The following is a 27,057-nucleotide window of genomic DNA, read 5'->3' on the forward strand; positions in this document are numbered from 1 at the left end:
TCTTATATAGCTTCTAGTGACAAAACACAGAGGTTTTTCTTATTTTTCATGGTCTTTGGTCAATGTACAGCAGTAATTAACCTGTACCTGTTACAGCTTTTACAAGCCAGTAACTTAGGTTTCTGTGTTCTTCGAGTTGATAGTGATTACGGCTTTCTAAAAGATCTAAAAATTTTAGAATAATTATTTCCTTAATTCCACTATATACTTTTCTTTTTCAGCTCAGAAGAGAAGATAACTGTTCATTTCATAAATCGTGATGGTGACAAACTAACAGCCAAAGGAAAACCTGGGGATTCACTGCTGGACGTTGTTGTTGATAATAATCTAGACATAGATGGTTTTGGTAAGTAGATTCACTGAATACTGTATTCAGTGTCTAGACTTTATGTTCTGTTACTAGTTTATTAATAAATATTTATAGAATCATTTAGGTTGGAGGAGCCCCTTAAGATCATTGAGTCCAATTGTAAATGAATATTTATGGATGTATTTATAACACCTAGCTGTACTTTATTTGTATTTTCTCCCTATTTTTTTTCTTGTGGGTACATAGAATATTTTGGCTCAAGTTCTAAAAAAAAAAAAAAATATTTTGGGGTGAGTCTTGTTTGAGTGTTAAAGGTGGGGAATATGAACAGAGTGCTGTGAAGGTGGAATCTGAAAGATGCCACCTGCAGACTCTTCTGAGCTGAAAGGTTTTGGAGGCAACACAAAACTGGTGTATTTCTAACAGTGTCTGTATTGCCATACTGTCTCAGTTTGTTGTCAGGCTTTTTGCAGTACAAATTGCTGTAACATTAGAGTGCTTAGTGACAGAAACAACCAAATCCATGTCAGTTAGCGGGGAAGAGCAAAAAAGCGTAATTCTTACTGAAGGATTGGCATGAAGACCAATGCCCGAGTGAAATTTTCTCTCAATACAAGTTCTGTTTAAAGTCCAAACAGGAGGAAGTTACAACATCTCCCTATTCCTTCAAGCTTTCGTGCTTTCCATCCTTAGTTCCATTGAAGTTGTAGGATTCCACCCATGCAAAACAGTGGTATTTGGTAATGGCAATTAAATACCTTGGGACAGGTATTTACATGAACATGAGCTTAAGAATTAATAGTACAAAGTAAAGCAGGAACCAGAAGTGTGATTTACATGAGTGAATGCATTGCATGGAGCAATTGGAGAAAAAAGAAAGCAGGCTAGTGTAGCACAGTTTGCACTTAAATAAAACACACTTGAGAATTCAAATAAATTTCACTGCTAGTAATAACATCTTTAAGATTTTTAAATCTCGTACTTATGTCTGAGACAACTCTTAGGTCTAGAGTTGCATACCTCTGGGGAAGAATTGTCTCTGTAATGTGTTGGGATATCTGGCTTTATGTATCACTCAGTAAATGTTTCATATGGGCTTATGACTAGTCTGCTTGTATTCTACAGCAAGTATTCTTTTTTGCCTAAATATCAGCCATGTTAACGCATGGTGGGGAGGTGGGGAGAAAAATAAATGCAGTCAATAAACAGAAGCCAAACTAAGAATTGGAGATACTGACACAATCTTTAATTGCAACACAGGCTAGTCCTATTTCAATAATCATTTGCTAATGAAACCTGATCCTAGGGCAGAGAAATAATGAGGTATAAATATTGTAGAAGTGTATGTTCTGTGTTTAGAAAAAAGTAATGAGGGAAAAAAAAATGTAAATCTTCCCTATTTACTTCTATCACTAGAGGGCATCCCGTGTGCAGTAATAATAATAGATATCTCTGTAAAGACTTCCACAACTGTTGAGTGCTTCAGCTGCACTCAGTTTGTTTGCTGCTGTTAGTTTTGCAGCTGCAGAAAGACTTTCCACTGTTCAAATAGACTGGTCAGTGTTCTTTCTTCCCCTCTCCCCTACCCTCACTTCCCCCAGCGTTAAAATGCTTTGACTGCTGGCATGACAAATTCGACATTATTTGGCACTTCATTTAAACTTTACTTTTTAAAATCAAGTCTTCCAGTGCAGTGCCATGCTCCCACTGAATATATGCTGTTGAGACCATTCCTATGTGTAACAGCATGGTGCTTTCTGTGTGGCTCTTGTGGTCTAATGATGAATCCCACTTTCTTTTCATAGCAGTGGTTATACAGACAGCCTGGCTTCCCTTTGTTTCTGTGTGAGTGCAAAGGTGATGTGGTCACAATGCTCCTGGTTCTGCTTTCCCTGGAAACGAGTAAATAAATGAAACTTGGCTAATGTGTTACCTGCTTCTCTCTTACCAGTTTAAATCGGAGATGGGGGGGTTGTGTGCCCCAACCCTGATCTCCCCACAAGTATGAAGAGTTTGGCTTTCCTTTCCTCTTGAAGATGCATGTTTCTTTTCCAGCACAGTGGAGAAGTCTGTGCCAGCCCTGTACAGTGGCAGAGACAAATGTTGTGTTGAACGTGACCTAATTGCTCTAGCAGGTAGAGGTAGTTGATGCTTGTGCTGTTGAACCTTAGCAAATTATTAGATCCTTGGCTCGGGCTGGATTGCCTAGTCATACATGTAGGCCTCTTAACACAGAGGACACCATCTCTCTAGCTTGACTACCTTGTAGCTGTGAATTAGTATTCTGTTGGCTGAGAAGAAATCCAAAGTGTAAAATCCCTCCTTCCTGTACTTCTCAGGAACTTTTTTACAGCAGGTGTCTTCTGTTGAACTTCTTGGGGAAATATTCTCAAAACCAAGGGGAAAAAGAGGGATAGAAGGATCATGGGAATAAATTCAGTGTTGACTGAGAGCACTGTCTGCTTTTGCATTCTTATACTAGAAAACTTCTCTATACATGGTAAAGGAAATTAGGTAAGTATTTTAATTAACTACAGCATTCAAGTAAATCTTAATGTTGTAGGAACTGTAGAAATGCTATTGGCAGCTGAATGCAGAGTAGATTATATGAATGTGGGAATATATGAAACATTAATTTTACTAATCAGCAGAGATACTTTGTGTATGAAGCAAACATATATGAAGGATTTCTTCTGAAATTCTGCTGTAATTTGGAACTTGGATTTTCTGTTATCTTGTGTGTGTTTGTTTTGTTTTGTTTTCCTCTAGGTGCATGTGAAGGAACGCTAGCCTGTTCAACTTGTCATTTAATCTTTGAAGACCATATATTTGAGAAACTAGATGCAATTACTGATGAAGAGATGGACATGCTGGACCTGGCATATGGCCTCACAGAAACGTAAGGCAACATACCACTTCACTGCACCAAAAAATGGGTTTGCAGATGGGGAAATCCCGTGTTCTTAGAATGCCTTTATCAGTTTTTAATGAATAGCTGGATTCTGTTACACAAATGGCACTGCCAAGTTTAAATAGTTCATCTGAATTCATATTGAAAAGATGTCGGTATTCTTTTTGTAACTGAATTCAGAGTGGCAGTTGTCAGTACTTGCTCTTCAGAGGTGTCTGATGAAGGTGTCAGATACTCAAGCATGACCAAAACTGATCCTTCAACAAAAACTTTGTCGCTGCTGTCATGTGTGTGAATTTTCTTGTTCTTGTCTCCCTTCCTTTATTTTTTTTTTTGTCTTCATTAGCCTGTAGCTAGTTACTGTATTTTATGAATGTCTTTACACCAGTATTTTAGTTTCGGTCAGATCTTCTTTTCACAGAACCACAGAAAGGTTGAGGTTGGAGGGGACCTCTTGAGGTCATCTGATCCAACCCCCTGCTCAAGCAGGGCCACCTAGGGCCGATGTCCAGGACCTTGTCCAGACGGCTTTTGGATATCTCCAAGGATGGAGACTCCACAACCTCTCTGGTATTTATGTGCATTGATAAGATCCTCCCCCTGAGCATTCTGTAGGATAAAGCGTCCCACATGGCAGTGTCCCTGCTTGTGCTTTGACTCATGTCAGAGTGCTCTTGGTGCACACAAGCCAGATTCCCTTTTGGGTGAAACTAATCCTGAAGTGTCCTCTAACTGCTAATGGGTATTTTGGTGCATAGGACAGTGATAGTCTGGAGGAACCCTCTGTTCTACATCGCCCCTGCCATCACACGCCTTGTAATTGGGATGTCACATCCTCATTGCAGACCTGTTCCTAGCGGGCTGCGCTACTTGCTGGCGTACACGTAGCCTGCATCGTAGAGCATACCCCCTCGAATGGTGGGCAGCTGTGCCCTGCAGCTTTCATAAGCCCTGCACGCTTTGATGGAACTGCTTGTTGAAGTTTGTGAGAACATGTCCAGTGATGTCAGAGGGCTTTATGCCTGGCCCACATAGCATAGAGGGTTTTATGGCGCCATGAGGAAGTACTCTGAATTAACTCGTTTGTATCATTATACCAGTAATGAGAATCCTGTACTAATTGTTGTGCACTCAATATACATGAAAGGACACTTTTCTCACTTCAGCCAAATTTTAACTCTTCTGCGAGGTGGTAAAGGATAAGGCAAGCTATGAAGCAACTTACTTTAAGCTTCTTCTGTTTTACCCTTTTTTCTTGTCTTCCAAAAAACGTTGTAAATTTTGAAAAAAATCATAAGCCTATTACCATCATTCTCCTAAGAGTAACTTTTAGGTGCTAGGCTCAACCAACTCCTAAATAGCTCTGGAGGCCAATAATCTGATTAAAAAAACTTTTTCTTTGGCTACCTTTTAATTTAAGGTTTAAAGCAAGGAGTTTTTACAGAATAACTGAAAAACAGTAGAAAGCCAGAGCTTTCTGTTTAAATATTTCTATTTTCTCTCAAAGTTCTCCAAACCAGATTAAGTTTTAGATGCTCTGGAGATGCTTGTTACTTCTGTGGGTTTTTCCCAACATCTTGAGTTCTTCCTGTGGCCAGGGGTCTCTCATATCTGAGAGGACAACTTCTGGAAGACGGAGCTTTAAGTGACTGGTGCTTGCTATAGGTTACCTGGTCTCCTGTGCCATTACAAACGTGTGTAATGGAGATGCACTGCTATGCACTGTGATAAGGATAAAAGCTTTTTCTTGTCAGTGACTCAGTATTTGGGAAAGCTTCAGCTAGCAGCTGCTAAAAAAGCTCATCTTTTTTGAAATGAGGGACTAATTAGCAATTTTAAAACAAAATTGTTTTGATGAACTGCAAAACGGTATAGATTATTAAAAGTAGTAAGATGGGGGGATGCAAACCCTGACAAGTTAAATGTTTGAAAAGACTACTGAGGGAAAAAGAGAAACAGCTTGTGAAAAAATAGAAAAATATTTTTTTTCTAACCTATCAGAAGCAGGAAACTTGTCTGCATGAAGAGCCAATGGGTGACGTAGGAGGTGAACTTAAAATATGAAAAGATAACATAAAAGCAATGTTTCTTTTGTATTGTTGGCTCTAGAAATATTACGGGGTGGCCACACACTGGAAGAGTTCTTTGCAGAGAGCTTCCTGGAGTATCTGTCCAAACAGATGTGTCCGTAGAAGTAGCATTACAGCAGATGAGTAAAATGAGTAGTAACAAATGGTAATTACTAGGTAGCATTCACCCAGGAGTTCTACAAGAATTCAATATGACATTTCTGAACTAGTGTCTGTAAGGCTTAATGAGTTGATTTAAAACTGCTTCCATGTCAAAGGATGGAAAGTAGCAACCCAGCACTTAAAATGAGATTGTTGGAACCGAACAAGAGTGAGTCTGATGCCATAGTGGACACTTTAATCATGTCTCTATGGGCTGTTAATTTTTTTTATAGTTTCTACTACATAAAGGTAAGGACAGAATTCAGCAGAGCCTTTTAGAGGGATGTAATGGATACTGGAGTTCTTCAGAGGAGTCACTGAGTATGAAGAAAGATCTTACAGTTCATGTAGTTCTTAGTCCAGAAATCATAGATCATCTGGTTCCAACCCCCCTGCCATGGGCAGGGACACCTTCCACTAGACCAGGTTGCTCAAAGCCTCATCCAGCCTGGCCTTGAACACTTCCAGGGATGGGGCATCCACAGCTTCTCTGGGAAACCTGTTCCAGTGCCTCACCACCCTCCCTGTGAAGAATTCCTTCCTCATGTCCAATCTAAACCTCCCCACTTTCAATTTAAACCCGTTACCCCTTGTCCTGTCACTACAGGCCCTTGTAAAAAGTCCCCCCCAGCTTCCTTGTAGCCCCTTCAGGTACTGGAAGGTGCTATAAAGTAGGAACAGGTAGAAAACCAGAAAATGCCATTACATGACAAAATGGGGATTCACTGTATCTTTATACTTGTGCAACTCTGACTTCCTGTTTTGTTATTTTTTTTGTCTGTCTTTTTTTTTTTTTTTTCCAGTTGTAGAATGAGAGGAGATGTAGGCCTGTAGAAGTGGTTAAAGGAGGAATGGCTTTCATGCAGGGCTTGACTCAACCATCTTTTTGGGTCCAAGCTTCTTCAGCTTTAAGGGGGTGGGAAAATCTGGTTAAATATCCATAAAATTGTAAATGCTGCCAAAAAAATTGAATAGGAGGAGGTAGGGGTGTTTTCTCACAGTGTTATTTAGTGCTGCTTAGTGGGTTTTTGTGTTTGGGTTTTTTTGTTTGGTTGGGTGTTTTTTTTTTTGGTACTGCTGTGTAGCAGGCTTAAAACAAAGGGCAGTGTTATTTCACATGAAGTGAACCCGTTGCCACACTTGCACATAAGCAGTTAGCATTGGTCTTCAGTGAAAACCAGACACTTCAGTAAAGTTAAGCCTTATGGACAATGATATATATAAATATTAGAAATCACATCTCTCAGATTTCATTTTTAATGCTATTCTTATGGATGCATATTCATGAGATTTAGATCTGCTGGTAATGTATGTATTCATACATACATTCCAGTTATTTGAAGTTGATGTATACAGCCATTTACATAGAAGTATTACCTTCAGATACAGTACTGAATTGGGAGCTTTAACAGCAGTTGGTCACTATATGCTTGAAAGTTCTGTATAGATGTTAATGTAGTATTATTTTTTTTAACATCTCTGTCTACATTCCTATACCAATGGATGTATTCAACTGGTGCTACAGAACATTACCAATCCTTGCTGTTGTTTGAGTATTCTATACTTAAGTAGCAGGGCATGGACATTGAATTAAAACTCATGGTTCATGGCTTGGTCCTCTTTGCTGGGTAAAAAACTGTCTGGATGTCCAGGCCCAAAGAGTTATGGTGAATGGAGTTAAATCCAGTTGGCATCTAGACACAGGTGGAGGTCCCCAGGGCTCAGTGTTGGGGCCAGTTCTGTTTAATGTCGTTATCAGTGATCTGTACGAAGGGGTTGAGTGTACCCTCAGTAAGTTTGCAGATGACACTGAGTTGGATGGGAGTGTTGATCTGCCTGAGAGTGGGAAGGCTCTAGAGGGATCTGGACAGGCTGAATAGTTGGGCCGAGGCCAATTGTATGAGGTTCAACAAGGCCAAGTGCTGGGTCCTGCACTTGAGTCACAACAACCCCATGGAATGCTACAGGCCTGGGGATGAGTGGCTGGAAAGCTGCCTGGCGGAAAAGAACCTGTGGCTGTTGGTCAACAGCAGCTGAACATGAGCCAGCAGTGTGGCCCGGGGGGCAAGGCAGCCCATGGGATCCCGGCCGCCCAGGTGGCCAAGGCAGCCAATGGCATCCTGGCCTGCATCAGGACTAGGGCAGGGATTGTCCCCCTGTACTGGGCACTGGTGAGGCCGCACCTCAAATCCTGTGTTCAGTTTTGGGCCCCTCACTGCAAGGAAGACACTGGAGCATGTCCAGAGAAGGGAATGGAGCTGGGGAAGGGGCTGGAGCACAAGTCCTGTGAGGAGTGACTGAGAGAACTGGGGGTGTTCAGCCTGGAGAAGAGGAGGAGACCTTATCGCTCTCTACAGCTACCTGAAAGGAAGTTTGAGAGGTGGAGGTTGGTCTCTTCTCCCAAGTGACAAGTGACAGGACAAGAGGAAATGGCCTCAAGTTGTACCAGGGAAGGTTTAGATTGGATATTGGGAAAAGCTTCTTCACCAAAAGGGTTGTCAAACACTGGACCGGGCTGCAAATGGTCTGCCCGGGGAGGTGGTTGAGTTGCCATCCCTGGAGGTGTTTAAAAGACATATACATGTGGTGGTGAGGGACATGGTTTAGTGGTGGAGTTGGCAGTGTTAGGTTAATGGTTGGACTTGATGACCTTAAAGGTCTTTTCCAACCTAAATGATTGTATGGTATCCCAGCAATGGAAGTGGCTTGTGATGTCTGCAGAGTTTTGTGGTATTAAATTTTTGAATTTTAATTGCTCACAAACAACATTTAATGCTGAATGATAGATAGAAAAACGCAGGATGCATCTCCTCAGGTGCTATGAATATTTTATCTTCCTCCTTCCTATGTTTCTTGTCTCTTCATTCATACCTTTCTGGCATAATGACCCAATCTTGAGTTGTTTAGTTTGAAAACACTGGACCCTGCATGGGTTAGGCTACGCTTTTTCTGAGGCTTTCATTTGGATTCATTACCTTCATCTCTTCAGAGATGTCCAGTGTCCCTTGGGAGATAAGTGTCATTCCCTGTGGAAGGGTCACCCTTGTTGTATTGTTGTCTCGGCAAGTAGAAAGTACTCCATGTACAACTTTCTAATGTGTTGAACTCCATTACTTAATGCAAACCGTGACTGTTGCCATGCATATTTTGGCACTGATACATGCAGTTCACTGCGGGTCTTGACTGAGACCATGCACAGGAATGGCTGTTTTTGGATCATAATGTGTTTGGGATGGCTGAATGTTGGAGGTGTAAGGGAGTGTTAGATTTATGGTTGGCTAGAACTAACAACAGTGTCGTATTTCCCCACAGATCACGCTTAGGCTGCCAAATTTGCTTGAAGAAATCGATGGATGATATGACTGTTCGAGTACCAGAAGCTGTTGCTGACGCTAGACAATCAGTAGATATGAGTAAAAACTCCTAAAAGAAAGGATGTTAGGAGTTCTAAAGTTTAATTATTTTTATAACTTATTTTTAAATGTGTAATTAAATATGGAAACTTACATAATTGTGAGTTATTTTATATGACTATCAATATTAGATTAATGCTATTTTAATTTTCTTTATAGAACCTCCTATATTTTTACGCTTAAAATGCAATAATACTTCTTATAAGTGACCACTGGATTATAAATGTTAGCTAGTGTATTACAGATTTCATATAACCTTACTCCGCCAAAACCTTTAATGCCATTTAAGAACCGGATCACTTCTACAAGACTTATCCTAAAGACCCCTGGGCATTTCTAGGTTTCGGACCTGGATATGTAGGAGAACAAAAATTGCAGGACTGCATGGAGTCTTTATAAAGTGTTGTCATTACAGGTGGTGTGCTCAGAGCTAATTGACATTCTCAGTAAATATACTTCCTCAGCAAACAGTGGATTTTCACGGTAGGGATTTTTCAAACTATGGAATCTTAATGAGATGTGGCAGGTTTTTGTCTTGCAAAAATACCATTAAAACCATGAAATTTATGGGCTGATACAGAATGTTGTCACCTGCAGCTTAAGCTCTGTAGTGCATCTCTGTTGCCCAAATCAGAAGTCAAACCTCAACTGTATTTACATTTGACTTCACCACAAATGCAGGGATGCACATGGCTTAGAGGAAAGCCTTGGAGCTGCCTGATGGGAGAGCACAACGGCTGGAGGTAGCTGTGAATTCTTGCTGTTCGCTGAAAATGGCTGAGTTGGGGTTGAAGAGGGCAGTCGGTGTCAACGTCAGATTTGTTCTGAAGTGGTTATCCCTTTCTCAGTTCTGAGCTTGTGAAGGAGGCAGTCCGGTGTTAGCTGGGGCATTCGGCTTAAAGAAATGTGTGGATTCTGGGCCTTGTTCTCAGCATCGTTTCAGTGATGATTGATGTGAAATGACCAAGTATATTTATTCCATAACAATGGACTGGGTTCCCCAGAAGGGGTATGGAGACCCCCGTGGTGGGATAGCGTTTGGGCTGATGACAAGGAGCTTTCAGTTAGATCTTGTCTTCATCTTTCCAAAGTAGACCAAAATAAAATGATGTCTGTAAGACCCTTTATTCTCTCCAGTTTTTGTTTCCTAAATACTTAAACGAAATGGTTGTCACCAGTGCAATAGTTGTTACCCTAATAAGGTTATTTTAATACTTTGGGCATATTTGAGATATATATAACATGATTATTTACTTTTGAATGATCTAATGCATTCATTAATGCCTTATTTCAGCTGGTGACAATGACATCTAGTCATCTTTTCTTGCATTATTATATTCATGGCAGAGGGGGGAAAAAACTATTATTTTTCCAGTGTTGAATATTGGGGTTATTTTGAGCTTCATAAAGAGGACAAAACAGTCCCTCTGTTGTAAACAGAACTATTTTCAATACAGTTGTAGAAAATATATCTAGCTCACATTCTTTGATTACCCCTCTGGGTAGCTTTTACTTTGTTTCCTGGTGTTTCCTCTGGACTCTCACCTAAAACAAGGTACGCTTAATGCGGTCTGCTCAAAACTTTGTCATACCGGGTTTACAGAATACACTTACCCTAATTCAAAATATGACTTCAGAATTGAGTTTTCCTGGCTTTTTAAAAGACAGGGAGAGTGGTGTTGGGGAAGAGGGTGGAAATAAATTGAAGTGTTCAGAAGGTACTGTTGTCTTCCTCCTCAACTGCTGTGATTAACCATAATTTAGAGGTTACCCTCCACAGTCAGGTGCTGAGGTAAATCACTTTGTCTTGCCTTTGGCCTGAGTTCATTCATATACAGTCATTCCACCAAAACCTGAACTTTTTTTTCCACGAGACACAGGTCTGGAGCTTCCAAGAGAGGGAGCTCAGGTCATAACCAGATGTGTTGTGCATTCTTACGTCGGACGGACCTCTGAGGTTTCAGTATGGCTATGGGGTTTAGGGGTAGATGTTGGTGAGCGTTGGGTTTTGGAGCTTTCTTGGGTTTTGTTTTGGGTTTGTTTGGTTTTTTCTGTTTGGTTGTTTTGGGTTTTTTTTACATACAGCACCAGGCACTTCTCCTTGTGGGGATCTTGAAGCACTTAACACTGTGTTAAACAAATGTGAAACAGCTCCGATGGGACAGCCTTCTAAGCCAAGGTTGTTTCATTGTGTGTTTCCTGTGACAGCTTCTCGTTACAAAGACTCTGACTCTCCTGTAGTGGGCCTGTGGAAAAGAATGACTTAGCACAGCAAGGCAAAGAAGGACACTTCAAAGGTAGTTTCCAATTCTAGCAGTATCCCATATTGCATGTAAATGGAAGCCTCAGAAGGTGAGGGAACCCCAAGTGCACAGCTCAGAGATACTTGTTTCCTTATTGTCAAAACGATTTGCAAATAAATCTTATTTTATACCACTTTCTGACAGATCTTGTTTGTATTTTCTTCCCTTTTCTCCAGGCCATTGAATGTATTTCTGGGTGTAAAATGGAACTTAACTGTTAATGATACACATTCAAGTCCTAAGTATGAATTCTTATAGATTCATAGAATGGTTTGGGTTGGAAGGGACCTTAAAGACCATCTAGTTCCACCCCCCCTGCCATGGGCAGGGACCCCTTCCACTAGACCAGGTTGCTCAAAGCCTCATCCAGCCTGGCCTTGAACCCTTCCAGGGATGGGGCATCCACAGCTTCTCTGAGCAACCTGTTCCAGTGTCTCACCATCCTCTCCGTGAAGAACTTCTTCCTGATATCTAATCTAACCCTCCCCACTTTCAATTTAACCCCGTTCCCCCTTGCCCTGTCACTACAGGCCCTTGTAAAAAGTCCCCCCCAGCTTCCTTGTAGCCCCTTCAGGTACTGGAAGGGGCTATAAGGTCTCCCCAGAGCCTTCTCTTCTCCAGGCTGAACAAGCCCAACTCTCTCAGCCTGTCCCCATAGCAGAGGTGCTCCAGCCCTCTGAGCATCTTCGTGGCCTCCTCTGGACTCGCTCCAACTGGTCTATATCCTTCTGATGTTGGGGGTTCAACAGCTGGACGCGGTACTCAGGTGGGGTCTCAATTATGCAATGACAGACAGTTGAAGCATCAAAACTAGGTAAATACATATTTACTTCCTGTCCAAATGAAGATTACAGATAACTCGCTTTCTAAAAGCATTTCCGTTCACTGGTAAAACATGGGAGTTTGGGTCTCTTCTGTCTCCTCAAATATTAAGAGAAAATCAGAACTGACTTTGTTCCCTTTGGTTCTCCACTTCGTTTGCAACACGTGCTTGCAGTCTGGGGCTGTGGGGGTTGGAACCAGGTGATCTTTAAGGTCCCTTCTAATGCAAACCCTTCTATGATTTAATTTCCAAGCACTGGGCATGTGTGTGGGCCTTCTGATTCCTGCGGGTAAGAAGGTCCCTTGGATTTCTTGGTTTTGTGCAGAAGCCAGGCCAAAGCCATCTCCTGGCCAAAGGAAAGGTCTTGCAGTCCCCTCTGCATTCCTGAGCATGTGGGGGGCTTGTCTGTGGCTCTGGGTTGTGTCACCCCCTTAAATCCCACTAGGCTTTGAGGTCCTACTGGCTTCCCTTCCATCAGCAGGGAAGCTGACCAGGGGAGCCAGCAGTGCCCATCCCTGTTTCTGTGACGTTCCATGTGCGTGATGTCTGAAGGGGAAAGAAGAGGTGCTTCGCACTCCCACATCGCTACATCTCATGCTGCCGGCGGAGGTTTCCTTCGTCTGGGCTGGAAGCTGTCACTGGGGAGAGGGAAAGGAAAGTTCTTGAGGCAGTTTGTTACTTCTGGGACAGGAAACCTCCTAAATAGGAAGTTCACCATTTTTGGCTACAAGGCTCCAAAATATTAAAGCAGCTGTGTTCAAACAATTTCCATCCCACTTGGAGGCAAGTTGGAAAGGCCATGTCCATAAAAGCTGCGGTGAAAGCGGCAATGCTTGCCTTGCTCAGGGGTCTTGGCTCAGGCACGGGGAGGTTCCCTGCAGCCTGACTTTGGTTTGCCCTCGCAGAGGACAAGGTAGATGGAAAAACAAAAATCTGTATTCCTTCTGGGGGGAAAAAGGAGAAATAAATCTTTAAAGGAGGAGAAGTGATGGTCAGGCTGAGCCACTGAGGTATCAAATAGTAGAGAACGTTGGGAAGAGGTTGCAGATGCTGAAGGTGATGCCTTCTCAACCGATGTGAGATGTGAAAGCGGGGCTGGTGCCTCTGTGGGTGCTGTGTAGATTCACCCGCTGCCATGGCCCACAGCACTCTCCCTGTTGTGCAGCCAGGAGAGCAATGAGTATCAAAAACCAGGCATTAAAAGTAACCCCTGGGATTTCCTCTCTGATCTACTGGCTGCCACTTCCTTTTTTACAAAGTTAGATGGGTTTTTTTGATGTGAACCAGTCCAAATTAAAAAAATGCCCTTAAAGTAATTTCTGGCCAGCGGTGATTCAGTGTTTGCAACCGGGGCAAACTCTCCATCTAAAGCTCTGGCCTCGTTGTGCTTGGAGATGTGTCCCTGGGGTCCCCTTCCATGGGCCTGGAAGCCACCTCAGCCCAGCAGTAGAAAGGTTATTTTGAGCCCTAACGCTGCTCATGCTTCCAGGAGCGTTGTCACCTCAGTCTGGGAGCACAACCTGCTTGTGCCAAACCGCTCGCACGGCACTGCGCCTTCTTCCCAACAGGCAGTGGGATGCATGGCTTGCATCGTAACAAGGATTTAAAAGGGCTTGGAACAAGCTTCCTTATGTCTGCCTGGGTGCAATGCTGCGTTTGCCCTTCCATTTCTGGCTCTTACAGAGCGTGTCTGTGCTGGAAAACAGGGTATGGCTTGAAATTCCCTCAGCTGGTGCAAACCTCAGGTGGGAAATCCACACAGCACCAGTGCTGGCAGGGATCTGAGTTTGGGCATGGGAACAGCAGCACATGTTAAGGCAGCCGTGCCTGTGAGCCCGGCTCAGCCATGGGTTTTGATGGAGCTGTGGAGCCAGCTGGGATGTCTGGAGCTGTGGAAGAAGTGCAGGTTCAGTGTTATATTGGAAAAGAGCCGTCCGGATCAGGGCAGGCTGCCATGGCTCCATGCCCAGTCGGCTAAGCGTGCAGTCCCCCAGGGAGCGACATGCGGACACGTGCGTCAGCCGTGCCCGTCGATGCAGGCGCGCACGTGCGTCAGCTGTGCCCGTCAACGCAGGCGGACACTCTGGCTCCAGCCGTCGGCCTTGCGAGCCCCATGCCCTGCAGGCAGAGACCTCCCCTCCATGAGCTTGGGGGGAGCCTCTGCCATTGACCGCAGGGCTGGTGGCTCCCTGCAACAGCCCCAGGCAGCCCCCTCGGGGGCTCTGATGGGGTATGGGGGCTCGCCGGCCTCTCATGGTGCCTCTGCTCCTTTGTTTGGCGGGGATGAGCTGTCAGTCGGATAACCTTGCACTTCAGGCAGGACATTTGTGCTCCCGGTTTCTCCAGGGCTGCAACAGAGGATGCGTTGGACGTGACAGGTGATAACGGTGCGGGACGCTGGTGCCGACTAAGTAACCACTTCCGGATACTGCAGAGAAGTCAGTAGGTGGCAGCTGTACCCAGGTTGCAGCTATTGCTGGGTCCTTTTTCTTCCAACTGGCAGCTGGTGGGCTGAAAAGAGATTTGGGTTTGGAGAGTCCATCCCGTCTGACTGAAGGAAATGCCAGGCCGGAGATGGGGTTTCTCCTTCCGACTGTGTTTGACCAAAAATGGGTCTCCTTAAGGTTTCAGTTTTGGATCCAACAACTGCCCACACAAGCTGGATGTTCTTACTCCATCCAAGTGCGTCTGAGCAGGTTCGGAGGGAGGTTACCAGCTCATTCTCATCTTGCCCTTCCTCAAGTAACAGCCCTGCTTTGCACAGGTAGGACAGCACTAGCTGTTGGTCTGGTGAGTGCTCACAGGCTTTGCTGGTGATGGTTTGGAAAAAGAAGAGCTTTGCCTTCCTAGAAAACTCTGACTGGAGAGAAGGAGAGCTGACACAAGATCACAGAGCTGCAGCTGCAGCCTCTTGGACCCAGGAGAGGGGCAGACATACACCACCGGGGGAGCCAGCGACGGATTTTGGCTGGGGATAAAGGTAGAAGGTCTCATCTCCGAGGAATGTTTAACAGCAGATGAAAATAGCTGTAAAAGAAAACAAATGGTGTCACAGAGACAAGGCATATGGTAGCTCGGAGTGACGGGGAGGCTTGTTTGGGCTGTGGTTCAGTCCCAGGGATCTGGCGACTGTCAGGAGGGAGCGCAGCAGGGGATGGCTGGAGCAGGAGGGTCTCTGCTTAAGGTTTCAGCACTATTTTGTTTTACTTCCAGCCTAACTGGGTTGTTACGATCATCACAGCCATTGTATTTTCGTCAGAAAACTAGTAAAAACCCATTCTGTCCTGGCATGGGGAAGAAAAAGCAACCAATGGCCCTTGCCTTGAAGTTTCCTTCTGGGTCTGTCCTTCAAGGCGAAGGGCAGCACAGGAGCCTCTGAGACCAAGGTCTGGGGAAGCAGAGCAGAGCTGCCCCAAGGGGGAATGCTGTCTGGGCAGGGAAGCACTGGGATCTCCCTCCTTGGAGTGATGTACACAAAAATGGTACGGGTTTAAATTGAAAGGGGGGAGGTTTAGGTTAGATATCAGGAAGAAGTTCTTCCCGGAGAGGGTGGTGAGGCACTGGAACAGGTTGCCCAGAGAAGCTGTGGATGCCCCATCCCTGGCAGTGTTCAAGGCCAGGCTGGATGAGGCTTTGAGCAACCTGGTCTAGTGGAAGGTGTCCCTGCCCATGGCAGCGGGGTTGGAACTAGATGATCTTTAAGGTCCCTTCCAAACCAAACGATTCTGTGATTCTATGATCTCCTTCCACGGAGTGATGTATACAGAAAACATCATATTTCCAACCCAGACAGCCCGTGTTTGAGTATTGAATGCGAGTGTCATATTAAAATGACCTTAATTAAAGACCTTATTGCTGGTCTTTGTTCTCTACCACTTCTGCATTTTAATAAGTATTTGTCTCTGGATCAGAACGATGGGAAAGGTTTAGCTTCTGATTTGCCTGTTACAGTACTTATTTTCAGAGGTAAAAATGCCTAAAGGAGGCACAAGACATCAGAGACCTTTACAGCAGCACACAGAAACGAAGGGGGAAAACCAATTACCGGGGAGCAGGAGTTAATTCTTAGAAGAAAAGTACAGAGTAACCGCAGGATATTTGCTACGGTATTTCACTGCTTATATAATCAGTGAATCAGTGCTGCCAACTGCCCAGCACTGGGCTGCTCCTGGTTTGCCATAAAGCCCTGCCTTCACCAAAAATAATACATTTTATCCGTTTCTGCTTCCTTCCAGCTGAAGAACCTCCATAATGGCTCTAGATCCTGGGAATTTTGTAACATTGACTTTCCTCTGAGAGTCAGGCGCCAGAAATTCTTACTCTCTGGCAAAATAATTTCCCAAAATCTGTTTGCTAGCGAGTGAAAAATTAATCCCAGCTCAGAGCCCGAAGTGAACTTGAGCTGCGGTATAACCGGTGCAAGTGCAACTGCCCGGCACTTGCCGTACTGCACGATGCAGCTGCACTCAGCAGTTCATGGTTTCTGCAATGAGAGATTTTTGCCCACACTGGTAGGCCTTTTTTTCACTCCTTCAGATCTGGAGTGCATTCAAAAATACCCAGGAATGTCCTCTAGCTGAGAACTCCTGGTCACCTTGCAGCCTGGAAGGAGACCCGCGTTATTTAAACCATTCATTCCTGGCAGAAAATTTGTGTGGATGTGGCTCTGACGGCAGATCTGAATCTGTAAACACTTGACCCAAATCCATGGAGGGAAGAAAAAGAGCCTTTAGCTGATCCTTGCCACTTGCTCCCCACCTCTCCAAACTAAACAGATTGGTATGTTTTGGTTTAGCAAAAATGTTGAAACAAATCACATTTGATACAAGTCACAGTACTATTTCAGAAGGGAAAACAGCAATATTCCTTCCAGAGCACGCTGAATATTTAGATATAAAAATAAACCACCTAGTCAGGCCCTGCTGGTGCGTGCACTGAGCTCCCAACCCTCTCCACTTTTCCATCCTGCGCTGCTCTCTGATTTATCGACTGTTTCCCTCCTGCTCCGTTGCCTGCATCTCCTCATGACTTCCATTCCCTCAGTGGATACGTCTGGGGTTTGGTTTGGGGTTTTTTTTCAGTTTATGTCCTTTTTATGGTGTTTCTTTGTCAGAGAGGCATCAGGTATCCTGCAAAAATGCCCTTTTTACCACACAAGTTAATATTTGTATTTAAAGCAAACTCTGCTCATTCAATAGCTGTGAAATTCTTCGGCTTTCTCTCACTTTCTGAGTCACTGCGATGCCTGGAATCCCAACAGGGTAGAAACAAAAGCCCCTCTAGGATCTGGCAGAGTAAACCAGGAAAGGGCTCAGAAGCAGCTCCTGGCTCCATCCTTGTGTTTCAGGACTGGCTGTGGTCCCTTTTCATAGAATCATAGAATCACAGAATGGTTTGGGTTGGAAGGGACCTTAAAGACCATCTAGTTCCAACCCCCCTGCCATGGGCAGGGACACCTTCCACTAGACCAGGTTGCTCAAAGCCTCGTCCAGCCTGGCCTTGAACACTTCCAGGGATGGGGCATCCACAGCTTCTCTGGGCAACCTCTTCCAGTGCCTCACCACATTCTCTAGGAAGAATTTCTTCCTGATATCTAATCTAAACCTCCCCGCTTTCAATTTAAACCCATTCCCCCTTGTCCTGTCACTACAGGCCCTTGTAAAAGTCCCCCCCAGCTTCCTTGTAGCCCCTTCAGGTACTGGAAGGCGCTATAAGGTCTCCCCGGAGCCTTCTCTTCTCCAGGCTGAACAAGCCCAACTCTCTCAGCCTGTCCCCATAGCAGAGGTGCTCCAGCCCTCTGAGCATCTTCGTGGCCTCCTCTGGACTCGCTCCAACTGGTCTGTATCTTTCTGGTGTTGAGGGCTCCACAGCTGGACGCAGCACTCAGGTGGGGTCTCAGTCCCTGGGAGCTGTAGTGGGAACTTGAGGCTTGGCCCTGGTGTGACACTGAGGTACGGCTCGGTGCACCGGGATGTAGAGGAGCAGCTGAAGTGGATTTGCAGAGCACATGCATTCTCAGAGCCACGCCACACCAGGAAACCTCACGTTTCTGCTGCGTGGCCGTTGCCAGCGCTCCTCCCGCAAAGGGCTGCAGGCACGCTGGGCGTACAGCGAGAGCCAGCTTAATGAGTGACTGCTGGGAAACCTCATGTCTGAACAGCTTCATCAGGTGCTGCGCCCTTCGCAGGCTGTCCCTGCAAACCGCGGCTCTCACTAACTCTGATAGCATCCATAAAAAAAGTTATCCTAAAGAGCTGAAACAGCAGAAAGCTCGAGCCTGCTTCTCCATTTCCTCCCAGGTCATCCACACCTCTGATGCCACCTGTAATGTCAATGCGCTCTTTGTCTCATTTACTAGCCTTGATATTAGTGCTTTTGAATAAAATCACCATTGCTGATAACTTCTCAATGTCCTGGCTGGGAAATTTTAGACTTCCAAACTGAATTTCAAGCTACAGTATATTCACAATTACCACTTTTATTTTCTCTTGGAAAATGTGAAATAAACGGGTGAATAAAACAATACTCTTTTTCTGAAAAAAAAAAAAGTGTGGCATTTGAATATTTTTCTTTTTGTATTGTTCCTTTTATATGGTGAAAACTGATAATTTAAAAAGCATGTGCAGAAAATCAATTCTGTTGGTTTGCACATGGTGCCATTTAATTCTGATAAGCTCATTCATAACATTTTCCAAATCTGATTATTATTGGAATTGTCTTTAAATCTATCTATAGCACAGGCTCTGAAAGATCTTTTCTAACATTACATTGTTTCCCAAAACGATGGGCACAGGGCTATAAACCCATGATGTTTGGCTGGGGATTCGCACGGTCGCAGAACCGTGGAAGGGACCTTCAGAGATCACCTGCTCCAGCCCCCTGTGTACTTGGTTGGGCAACTGCATAAACTTGGTGCACCTGGTAAGTTTATTGTGTAAAATCTCTAGTGTATCCACTAAGTTTATTGCACAACTTGCCCAGATCTTTTGAAGAAATTTGGATTGAAATTTGGTGTGTATTCATGGACTTCATTGGTTTAATCTGTTAAACAATTCCTGGTACTTTAGAAAACAATTGTCATTAACATTTTTTTTCAATCGAGTGTGATACAAGGACTATCGCCCACATGTAAGATTTTCTCAATTTGATCTACAGGGGAAAAGAATTACACTCTTTTTACATTTAAAAAAAAAAAAGAAGAAGAAAAAAAAAAGAAAACCAGACAAACAAAACCCCAAGATGTATAACAAGTAAAACAAAAAGGAGTTGAGGTGTGGGTCACACCTTCCTGGATAATGGCTTGTTGGGGCTGGAGATCTGGGGCAGAGGGTTTGTGATTCTGTGGCAGGGGGCCACTAGACAACGCTTGACTTGTCTGTAGGGTGACAGAGAGATTTAGCACCATGGTGGATGGTGTCTCTAGGGCCTTTGAGGACATGAGCTGCTGTGGGTCCTTGTTGGCACCCACAGACTGGAAGGGGCTGGATGGCTTGAGCAGTTAAGCAGTAAAAAGTATTAGAGATGAAAACAGTGAGAATGGGGTTAAAGGAAGGTGCTGTCGGTCTGAAGGCTGCTGGTAAAAGTCAGTTGGCATTCAGGCAATTCGTAGAGAAAAAGTTCAGTGACAACTGAGTGTGGAAGATTGCTGCTTCTCAACGGTGTCTGTTCACGAAGAGTCAAAGTGCCAATAAACCTAAAATTTACCCTAAACTACACTAAGTAAAAATTTACTCTAAAATATACTCAGTCCCCAACTGCTTGGTTAACTTGGAGGACCTTGGGCTATGAAAGTGGTTTTGTTGCTGTTATTTATAAATATATAACAGGAGAAAGGATTCAGTGGAAGGGTTAGTTCAAGAGTTATTCTTAGTGTAGCGCTTCTGGTGTGATGTACATGAACTCAATGTGTCCTCCACAGATGTGAGCTTAGTGGCCACCACGGGGACATGTTGCTTTAGGAGGCAAAACTGTTGTTATAGAGAAATAAAATAATCTGAAAAAGCTCTACAGAGATCAAGGCTGAGAAGGAGAAATAATAATTGTTAGGGAACTACTGAGCTGGAAAAGTAGCCACATCCATGGAGTCCACGATATTTAGTGCCTGTAGCAATTACGCATTTCTCTTCCAAGTTTTACCTTTTGAAGGTGTCTGTATCCCTTGAAAGTGGCTGTATCCCCTGAGAATCAGGATCCCGGAGCCAGAAATGGAGTGATGAGAATGTACATCTCTTGTGGGTAACTGGATACTTGTGGATCTTCATCAGCTCTCCCACTTAAGCAGTTTTGGTGACTAATGGTCATTTAGTTTTCACCCAGATAATTTCCACAGAAGCATTTTGGTTGAGTGTGACTATCACCCATGGATTTTGGTGTTTCTGTCATGAGGACGCATTGTAGAGCTGTACCAGCCTGTTTTGTGTGTGCTTGGCAAGATACATCTTCATTTGGGGTTCGTTGGATGAGAGTTATCTTGCTTCTGGTGATGAGATTGGAATGGGTGGGAGGTGCCTGGAGGGCCTGAGTGTATGTGGGTAGAAAAAGGTAGTCCTAAGAAAAGTTATTTCAAGGTATGAACTTTCAGCTAGATTGTAATTATCCAATATTTTTCAAGATATACCCAGAAGGAGAAGAAAACTTACGATCTTGGGTAGGAAGATGGATCTTTTTGTTTTCCTGTCAGTCTGCATGAAATATATAAATAATCAGATGCTATCATTTGTTTTGGGAAATTAAGGAAATTAGAGTGGGATGTCTTCAAGGCCAGGCTGTATGAGGCTTGGAGCAACCTGGTCTATGGAAGGTGTCCCTGCCCATGGCAGGGGAGTTGGAACTAGATGGTCTTTAAGGTCCCTTCCAACCCAAACCATTCTGTGATTCTGTGATTAGAGACATTTTTAATCACCACTGGCTCTGCATCCAAAGATTTTTTCCATGATTTATCTTCCTCCTGGACAAGGAACTTCTCTGCTGAGCCTCAGAGGGTACAAACCCCATGGCTGTGGCCACATCGCTGCAATTCGGTCCATTTGCCACTGCCGAAGGGGTGACTCTTAATCTCTCCATTTGTGGATCTTGGGCTGTTCTTGTTGTCTGCATGTTTTGAGAGGTTGGTACGGTGCTACTCTACTCCCAGGGCTCTGTAACCCCTCTGCCTGCCTGCCCTGCCCGTTGGGAGGCTGCAGCTCAGGGATGGTGCGAGGGCTCACTGCCAGCCTTGTGACCTGCGTCAGGTACGGTACTTACGTCCCTCCAACAACTTCGGTCTGGCAAAGCCCTGAATGACAGCGCAGGATGTGGGGTGACCTGGGGAGCCTTTACAGTTCATTTCTTCCCCTGAAATCTCCGGCGGCAGCCTTTTTAAAACATGTTTGTTTGTTTGCTTGGGGGAGCATTAACGAAGGGTGATAGTCAGCTTAAGTCCAGCCCCGTACTTCACAACAGATCTTTCTGCTCCCTGGGGGTTTGCTGTGCCTGGGTGTGGTTTAGAATGATTTTACATTTTATATTTGATGGATCTCTATGCTCAAAATATTTACTAATCCCAGCTTTCTCAGGGACTACACAACCAGGTGCCTTAATCCATCCTGTCTGCTTAAGCTTTGTTGTTCAAATGGAATTTGAAGCTCCACCCAAATTGACCCATAATCTCTTGTTTTGTACAGTGTGCATTTTCAATTGATCTGTGAGGTGAATGTGTGTGTGCTGCTCTCTTGTTTTCCAGGTTTGGGCAGTTCCCATCACAACACAGACTCTTTCTGTCTTGGGAAATGGCCTTTGGAAAGTGTCCTGAGAGTGTATAAATACGATAGAGAGTTGGAAATAGAAATGTGGCATTTATTTATTGGGCCAAATATCAAGCAGCAAGCAGGAAGTGAGAAGGGTAATACAGTAATGTGTTATTTAAATGTATTTAGTGGGTAATGCTGATGAGTGGCGAGGACATTATTGGAAAGGTTTTGTTTCAGGGAAGGATAAAAATGGAATTAATATTTCTTGCAAGCAATTACTCTTAAAAATCATGGCTTGTTCCCTGTCCCAGAAGCTCAGTGGGATGATGGAGCTCTTGCATAGGGCCAGAAAGGATGAACACAAGAAATCCTGGCGCTTGCTCCGTGCCAGGTTTCTCCCTGTGGAATTCTCCCCACCCATCTGCCCACACCTTGCTCTTACCCCTGCAAGACCGAGGGAAGGTCACCCCTAGGCAGCTTGAGGCAATCAAAGGGTACCCGGGCCCACAGCAGCCACCCCGGCAGCCTGAAGCAGGGTTTAGTGGTTAGAGGTGGCTGCCTCTGCCAAAGGGTTAACTGCAGTGCTCCTGCCAAAATCACCTCTGGCTTTGGCAACCCCTGGGTTGCGCAATGCGCAAACCCCCTCCTACATCACCCCACTATGCCGAGGTCACGACTAGAGGGCTTGTGACTACCCATCAGTGTACTTCAGAGGTAAATATGCCTAGAGCTGGTCCTTCTAAACCTCACCTAAAATGGGACTTAACTTAAATTCCACCTAAAGGCACCTAAATTCCCCCTAAATCCTAGAGAACCACTTAGCCTCCTGCCTAGTCCTATGACATCTCCCTCAGGAGATGTCGCCTTGATTGAACTTCAGTTTCCTCGTGCCCAAACTCAGGAGTGGGCGAATGCTGGGTTGCCCTGCTCTGGGGAAAAGGGGTGCTCGTGTCTCATGTAAGCTTCCTGCAGTCCAGAGGGTTGCCTGTAACTCTGGAAAAGTCGCTCTCACTCTCATAACAGGTGTCAGCTCTTTCCTTTGGGGGGCAGGAGGAGTGAATCCCAAGGAGGTGTTCTGCTATTTGTTCCTGCACAGTGAATGAGAAGGGGTAGCACCTAATGTAGATGGTGTAAATCGCTCTCTGGAGGCACCTGAGCTCAGTGTATGGTGAACGGAGAGCAGAAGGGGCTTAACTTAGTGTGTCCTGGATTAGACTCTGGACACTGAGCCCCCACCAACTGTGTGGGAGCCTTGGAGTCATGGTACCACTTGGCTGTACTTGGAAGAACCTTCGGATCTAACGCCATCCACCTGGTAGGCAGGGGGTGGGACTAAATCAGTGGTCAAGACTCTCTTTCAGGGGGGTTGGAGCAGGAGGCAGTCCACCACAAAGAGCAGCTCCAGGTGGGAGGAGGCACCTCTGAATGATCCTTCAGCTGTAGAGGAAACCCAGTGCTAATCACACACTAATTCTTGGATGGCTGAAATCTCACCTGGGTTTTGGGATAGTGGGTCATCTCCTTCTTCAGTTAGTAGCCTAAAATTCAGGCACAAATCATCATAATGGGAGTCTCATGTGTCCTTAAGGCCCGTTTCTGGGTAATCATTAATGTCCTGTCTCTGCACCGTGGACCCTGGGGCTGTCATGGGTGGCAGGCCCCTGGTTTGCAGCATTTCCTTAGGCAGGATTTTCAGTAAAAGGGGTGCAGGATGGCTCAGAAGAAAATCTGAGGTGACCCTGGCCAGATAGTCTGAAAAATGTGAAAATTACGGATGCACACATTATTCCACAGCCCTCGTTATGTCTCCAACACATGGCACCTTCAGGAACTTTGGCTTGTTTGTGTCGCAGTTTGTATCCTCTGAATTACCGCAGAGATCTTGTGCTGAGCCCTGGCCTCTCCTAGCCTTACTCTCTGGTCTGTTCTCCTGTCCTACATGCCAGCATCACCAGAAATCCTTTCCCTGTTGTAAATGTCTGGCCCCTACAGATAACAAGTCATATTAGGAAGGACGTCTGCACTATATGGGTGAACATCACCTCTGCCCTACACATAGCGGCTGCCCCGCATCAGCCCAGGTTTAAATTGAACAGGGTTAGGACAGTCTGGCTGCCATAAAATCAGCGGAGATGGAACAGGGGCAACCATCCTCCCTGCTCACTGCTCCTGAACCCTTGATCTGCTTCCTGGGGTGTTAATGAGCACAGAAACTGTTCGAGCTACTGTGGGTCCTGCGGCCACCCCGAGAGGGTGAAACACACTCACGGCCTAATGAGGGGACAGGCCGAAAGAATGGCAGCTCAATTTTTTGTTAGCCTACAGCAAAGAGAGAAAGGCAGAGATTCGCTTGGTTAACTCTCCGCCAGAAGCCAGCGAGTTTTTTCTGGAGAGAAGGATCAGAGAAATGTAAATCCATTCCATCGATACGGTTAGTTAAGGGCATGTCATAGGGGCGTTTGTCGCTTTCCCTGGAATTATCTTCATTCAGAAAGCAAGACTTTTGGCAGTTACAAAGACTGGCAGGCAAAGGAGTAAGCGGCTGTACCTCTGTTGCTGGCTGTCTCCTCTGGCACAGCCGTACCATGTCAGCTGCAGCACCAGCTCTCCCACCCTTCCCTTTTCCCAAAGAGCATGTAATCCTGGGTGGGCAGCTGTTGAGTACTGCTTGCAATGGCGATGTCCTTCCTGATGCCCTTCAACAGCACCTCAGCAAAGGGGCTCTGAAATAGAAAAGAAGAATAGTGCAACATGCCAAGAAGGAGTATAAGAGGTAACATCCCAATTTCTGCCATGTTACCATCAGCTCCCTCTCGTTTCTTGTCTGTCTCTTCTGCCTTCTCATTAATTTCTTACTCTGAGAGTGACTTGGGTAGGAGGTGGAGGAGGCACCAGAACTCTGCATCAGAACTCTCCGTCTCGAGTTCCAGTGCCAAGCAGCATGGCATGCTTACAAGGAACAGGGGAAATAGGGAACTTGGAGAGCAGTCACCACCAGATGAGCAGTCCTATGCCTGCACTGGAAGTGGTTCCACAGGGGTCTGTCCTTCCCTGCTTGCCTCTGCACCTCAAAACCATTTGGAGATTGGAGCTGGGAAGATGCTTTTGCAGACAATGCCAAGGTAAAAGGGATGGCCATCTTGGAGTCAGAGCAGAGAGCCAGGTCTTTTTCTCCAGTGACAACCCAGCCAGATATTTTTTCCATTAAAAATGTCACTTTACATCCCCCCTGTCCTGCCCTTTGTTAGGGGTGCTCCTCCAGATCCAGGCCGGGCTGGCTGGTGTACTGCCTGATGGCTGACGGCTCTGCTCCCCACTCAGCCACCCCACCTCCTCCCAGCAGGTCGCTCGGGCGGCAGAGCCTGGAAGGTTTCCAAACAAACAAAGACCTTGAAGGAAATCACATGGAATCAAACAGAACATTTAATTGAACCTGAGATACTGAATTTCTGACTTCTTCCTTGACTTTTAGAAAAGTCAGTCATAAATCGACATGAAATCTGATGTAGAATTTCACTTTGCTTTTTTTCATTTAAAATGTCAGAAGAAAATGTGGACTTTCATGAGTAAAGGGAACAGGGCTTCAGCACTTTTTAAGCTGAAACAATTAAGCAAAACTGATGTGTGTTTATGAAATGTTTCGATGTAACTTAAACCCTCCTCTTCCAACAGAATAATATTTTGGCCAGATGTCTCCACCCAGCTTTTCTGTGATCTACAACATGGCCTGCAAAGAGCACAATCTAACGACTGAAGAGGAGCTCCCTAACCACTCGGCACACGCCTCCCATCGCCCTTTTTGCACGCAGAGAGCTGCAGCAGTAATAATAATTGCTGATGTCGCCAAGAATTTGCATTTCTGGTTATCCTAAAGCTTGGTATTTCAAATGAGAGAATTCAGAGAACTAATTAGCACACAGGCTCATTAAATGCTAAAAAATGCTCTCGATAGGTAGGTGGAGCATCCAGGCCGCTAACCCGTTTCCCCAAGGCAAAGGCATCTCTGTCTCCTTAGGCTTTATGCAGAGCAATCTGAATCCCTTAAGCTGGGCACGCTCGGAGAATGCCAGTTTATACCATCCACCAGCTTTTTGCATCAGCGCTGGGCAGCCTGGCGCTGCCCCATGGCCGTCACCATCCGCGCTGCGGGGACGTGGGGCAGGACTCCCGGCACAGCTTGGTGACGAGGGGCCGGTGGGTTCAGTGGCGCATCCCTCCCGGCTGTAACGAGCGACCTGCCTGCCTCCCTCACGGCGGTGTTGCCAAACCGCCGGCTTTGTGTGGAAGTTAATTAATGATAGTAAATAGCATTCCTTTGTGCTAGGAGTGAATAGTGCCCTTTACTGGGGGATCGCCGTCTGCTTAATGCTCTGTATTTAATTCAGCTTCTCAGCAAAAGCTGGCTGAATTATTCATTGCAAATAAATTATCTGAAGAATACAGCCCTTTTTTTTGCCTTTTGTGAGCCCATCCTGCTTTCTTTGACACCCTTTTCCATCGCCAGCACTGTCTCTACAACGATGTGGGCAACGGACCCGCAGCGCTCAGCTCGTTGTGCGGTTTGCTAATTGTGAGAGTGTGTGTGCACGTGTTGGGGGCGGCAGAGCCAGCACCGACTCCAGCCCTGATGCTGCAGGGAGGCTCTTCCCACATGGATGGTCCCATCACCGAGCGGGTGCACGGTATAGCCCTGTCCTCACCTTCACACCTCCAGGAAGAGCTGCTACTCTGGGCAATTTTGTCAAAAGCATCGGTTTCATCAATATTTCATGTGTTTCTGTGTGCTCATGAGCAATGAACCACCCAGATCCAGTGGCCTCTGGGGAGCCTCTCGAGGCTGTGGGGGTTGTTAGAGCTGGGCTGGACGCGGATATTCCCCAGCCAACAGCTGATACGCTGGGCACATGGCAATGTGTCACTAAATCTCTAGTTTGTCTCCTGGTAAATGAATGCCTGATTGGAAATCATTAGTTTTCAAGCCTTTAACACAAAAATTTTGCTTGCTGTTTTTTGTTGTTGCTTTGTTTGTTTATTTATTTCAAAGAATAAAGTCACCTTCGCAAGAAGGGCTTGTTTTTCTGTTTATAAAGATCACTCTGTGCAATTCTAATTTTTATTTTCCCTTTGGAAACAGCTAAGCTGACAGAAATAGAAATCTTAGGTGCATGTTTTTGTCAGTGCCTTGTAATCAATAACACCCACGGAAAAAAGCTGAAATCAAGCATAAGCGGAGGAACAGGCTGAATCCCTAACAGTTGGGCTGAGCTATTTTGTAATCACATTTGCCAAGAGGAAAATAAATCAAAGTAGCCCAGTCTCCTGCCTCAAACCTGATGTG

At 45.2% G+C, this 27,057-nt stretch overlaps 1 protein-coding gene across 1 annotated transcript; it reads left to right on the plus strand.

The window, feature by feature from the left end:
* Positions 1-221: 221 nt before the first annotated feature.
* On the plus strand, positions 222-8,957 carry FDX1 (ferredoxin 1; the record flags this gene model as incomplete). The annotated part of the gene is made up of 3 exons (XM_010151771.1): positions 222-346; positions 3,080-3,209; positions 8,765-8,957. Coding segments are annotated over 3 exons (370 nt in total), but the record flags the coding sequence as incomplete, so codon positions are not given.
* Positions 8,958-27,057: the final 18,100 nt, after the last annotated feature.

This window comes from Eurypyga helias, unplaced genomic scaffold (genome assembly GCF_000690775.1).
Source record: "Eurypyga helias isolate BGI_N326 unplaced genomic scaffold, ASM69077v1 scaffold4945, whole genome shotgun sequence".
In the NCBI taxonomy this organism is placed as follows: Eukaryota; Metazoa; Chordata; class Aves; order Eurypygiformes; family Eurypygidae; genus Eurypyga; species Eurypyga helias.